Raw genomic sequence first — 2,634 nt, 5'->3', positions numbered from 1 at the left:
GCCATTGCCTTCTCCATATATATATATATATATATATTTATATGTATATACTGTGCCTAGTCACTCAATCATGTCTAACTCTTTGCAACCCCATGGACTGCAGCCGCCAGGCTCCTCTGACCATGGGGATTCTCTAGGCAAGAAGACTGAAGTGGGTTGCCATGCCCTCCTCCAGCGGATCTTCCCAACCCAGGGATCAAACCCAGGTCTCCCCCATTGCGGATTCTTTACCAGCTGAGCTATCAGGGAAGCCCATGTATTTATAAATACACACACACACTCATACATATACACACATATGTACACACACACATATATATATAAAATGGACTGTTTTTCAGCTATAAAAATTTATGAAGTACTGATACCTGCTATAATGTGGATGAACCTTGAAAACATGCTATGTGAAAGAAACAAAGATACATGCTGCCCCATATTATATGAGTCCATTTATATAAAATGTCTAGTACAGGTCAACCAATAGAGACAGGAAGTAGAGTGTTTGCCAGGGCTTGTGGGGATTGAGGAATAAGGCCTTACTGCTTAATGGGTGTGGAATTTATTTGGGGGTTAAAGAAACTATCCTGGAATTTGAACAGATATTTTCACAACATCATGAACGTATTTGTAACAAAAACACTGAATTACTATTCTTAAAATTGCTGAAATGGTGAATTTTATGTTACATGTACTTAACAAAAAAATACAAGGAAAACTAAAAACCAGATTACCAACCATGACTGTCAATAGCAGGAAATAGCTTATTAGCTGTAAAGGAGCCAAAAACACAATAGATACACTAAATCAGTAGAGAGGAAAACAAAAATTACAAAAAAGGTCAATGATGTGTTACTGATACATTGAATTCACATTGGAGAGCCAGGAAAAGACATGTTTGGGCTTTAAATTTTCATGTAGTTTATGTCTCTGTCATTGAAGTCACATGGCTGTGATAGGTGGAACAATTGGACATATGGATGTGTCTTCCAAAACAAAGATAATTATCAAATAAGTATAAAATCCTGACACCTAGATAGAACATGTATTAAAACATTTATCACATAAGGAAATGGGCAGATGTTATAACTAGTTGACAAGAGAAACCAAAGAATGGAAAAGTAATATTGATCAGAAATAGTAGGATAAATACATTAATAGAGGCCAGATTGATTGCTGTATGGAAAGGAAATTGAGCCTTCAGCAAAGGTTGTATCAGTGACCTACAGGCTTCCAAAAGGATGTAAAAGGGCTCAAAGATGATGTAAGACTGGAATGAAATAACCCAGAGTTGTGTTTTACAGACATAGATTAGTTTTCCATTGAAACACATTTTCAGCTAGAATGTTGTAGTCTGACAGAAAGTTAAAACTTCCCTTCAAGAGATGGTCTTTTCAACAGAGAGACCAGATTTCCTATCAGCCATTTCTAGGCCAGTCCTGATCCAGGGCCCAGTGGCCACTGATGACATCACAAAGCCTGAGCTGTCACCAAGGCAGCTCCCTGAGCAATAAGAGACCTGAGCAAGGGGACACAGCCGGCAGAGAGAGACTGGCATCTCAGGAGGCCCCAGCCAGCGGGATCATCAGTCTGGGCTGATAGAGGCAGCATCCAGCCGACACCATGTCTCGGAGAAGACGCCTCCAGAACTGCCGTCGCAGTAAGAGACACTCCCTCTCCCGTTCCACCAGGGCCGAGCTGCACTTCCCCGTGAGCCACGTGGCCCGCTTCCTGAGAGAGGGTCAGGGCGCCCACCGCCTGAGCTCAGCGACACCCGTGTTCCTGACCGCAGTCCTTGAGTACCTGACGGCCAACGTCCTGGACCTGGCGGGGCAAGAGGCCGGCGCCAACCACAGGGTACGCATCAGCCCGGAGCACGTGCAGAGGGTGCTGACCAACAATGAGAACCTCCGCTGCCTCTTCCAGCCCAGTGCCTTCTCTCAGCCTGCAGCTTCACCACCTGCTCCCAAGAGAAGTAGGGATGCCCAGGCCCCTGAGTCCAGCCACATAGCAGCAGCTTCATCTCACCCCAAACTGCCCACAGATTAGGGAGGCCTGGTCTTCTGCCCTTAGCACTGCTATTAAAGCGTTTATGGCTGTGCTTGTAACTGCTTGCTTTCTGTCATTTGTCCTGGAGGCGTCTGGGCGACATGGGGTGGCAGGGGGGTTCTCTCATGAGGGATGGAGGGGTGGAGTGGGTGGTCAGGGAGGGATGCTGGAATCCTGAAATCGGGGAGTGGTTTCCGATGGTGACAGTATTGTGTGTGGTCCTGGGGGGAGTCGCTGGCTGAGGTTGCAGGGCAGGACTTCTTCACTGGCTCTGAAGGAGTCCAGACCAGGGATTTTGGGAGGTTGGCACGGAGAGGACCTGTTGAATTCCCAGAAGGATGGTGGTAATGGGAGAGGGGCTGAAAACCGTGAGGGAAGAGCCTAAGGCTTTATTCCTGATGCTGCTGCTAAATCGCTTCAGTCATGTCCGACTCTGTGTGACCCCATAGACGGCAGCCCACCAGGCTCCCCCGTCCCTGGGATTCTCCAGGCAAGAACACTGGAGTGGGTTGCCATTTCCTTCTCCATATTCCTTATGGGGAACATCTAAAAGTAGGAGGTGAAGCCAAGCGGGGTGATTGAAGAGGA

At 46.7% G+C, this 2,634-nt stretch overlaps 1 protein-coding gene across 1 annotated transcript; it reads left to right on the top strand.

The window, feature by feature from the left end:
• The first annotated feature begins 1,620 nt into the window (after window positions 1-1,620).
• On the top strand, window positions 1,621-2,046 carry LOC120881674 (histone H2A-Bbd type 1-like). The gene has a single exon (XM_040265342.1). The coding sequence runs from the start codon at window positions 1,621-1,623 to the stop codon at window positions 2,044-2,046; it is 426 nt and encodes a 141-aa protein (XP_040121276.1).
• Window positions 2,047-2,634: the final 588 nt, after the last annotated feature.

Source organism: Oryx dammah, unplaced genomic scaffold, assembly GCF_014754425.2.
Source record: "Oryx dammah isolate SB20612 unplaced genomic scaffold, SCBI_Odam_1.1 HiC_scaffold_23, whole genome shotgun sequence".
NCBI classification, from domain to species: Eukaryota; Metazoa; Chordata; class Mammalia; order Artiodactyla; family Bovidae; genus Oryx; species Oryx dammah.
The sequence above is the reverse complement of the archived record's forward strand: the minus strand, read 5'-3'. Positions and strand labels throughout refer to the sequence as shown.

Excerpts from the sequence above, each read along its gene's own strand:
- LOC120881674 (XM_040265342.1), top strand. The coding sequence starts at position 1,621 with ATGTCTCGGAGAAGACGCCTCCAGAACTGCCGTCGCAGTAAGAGACAC.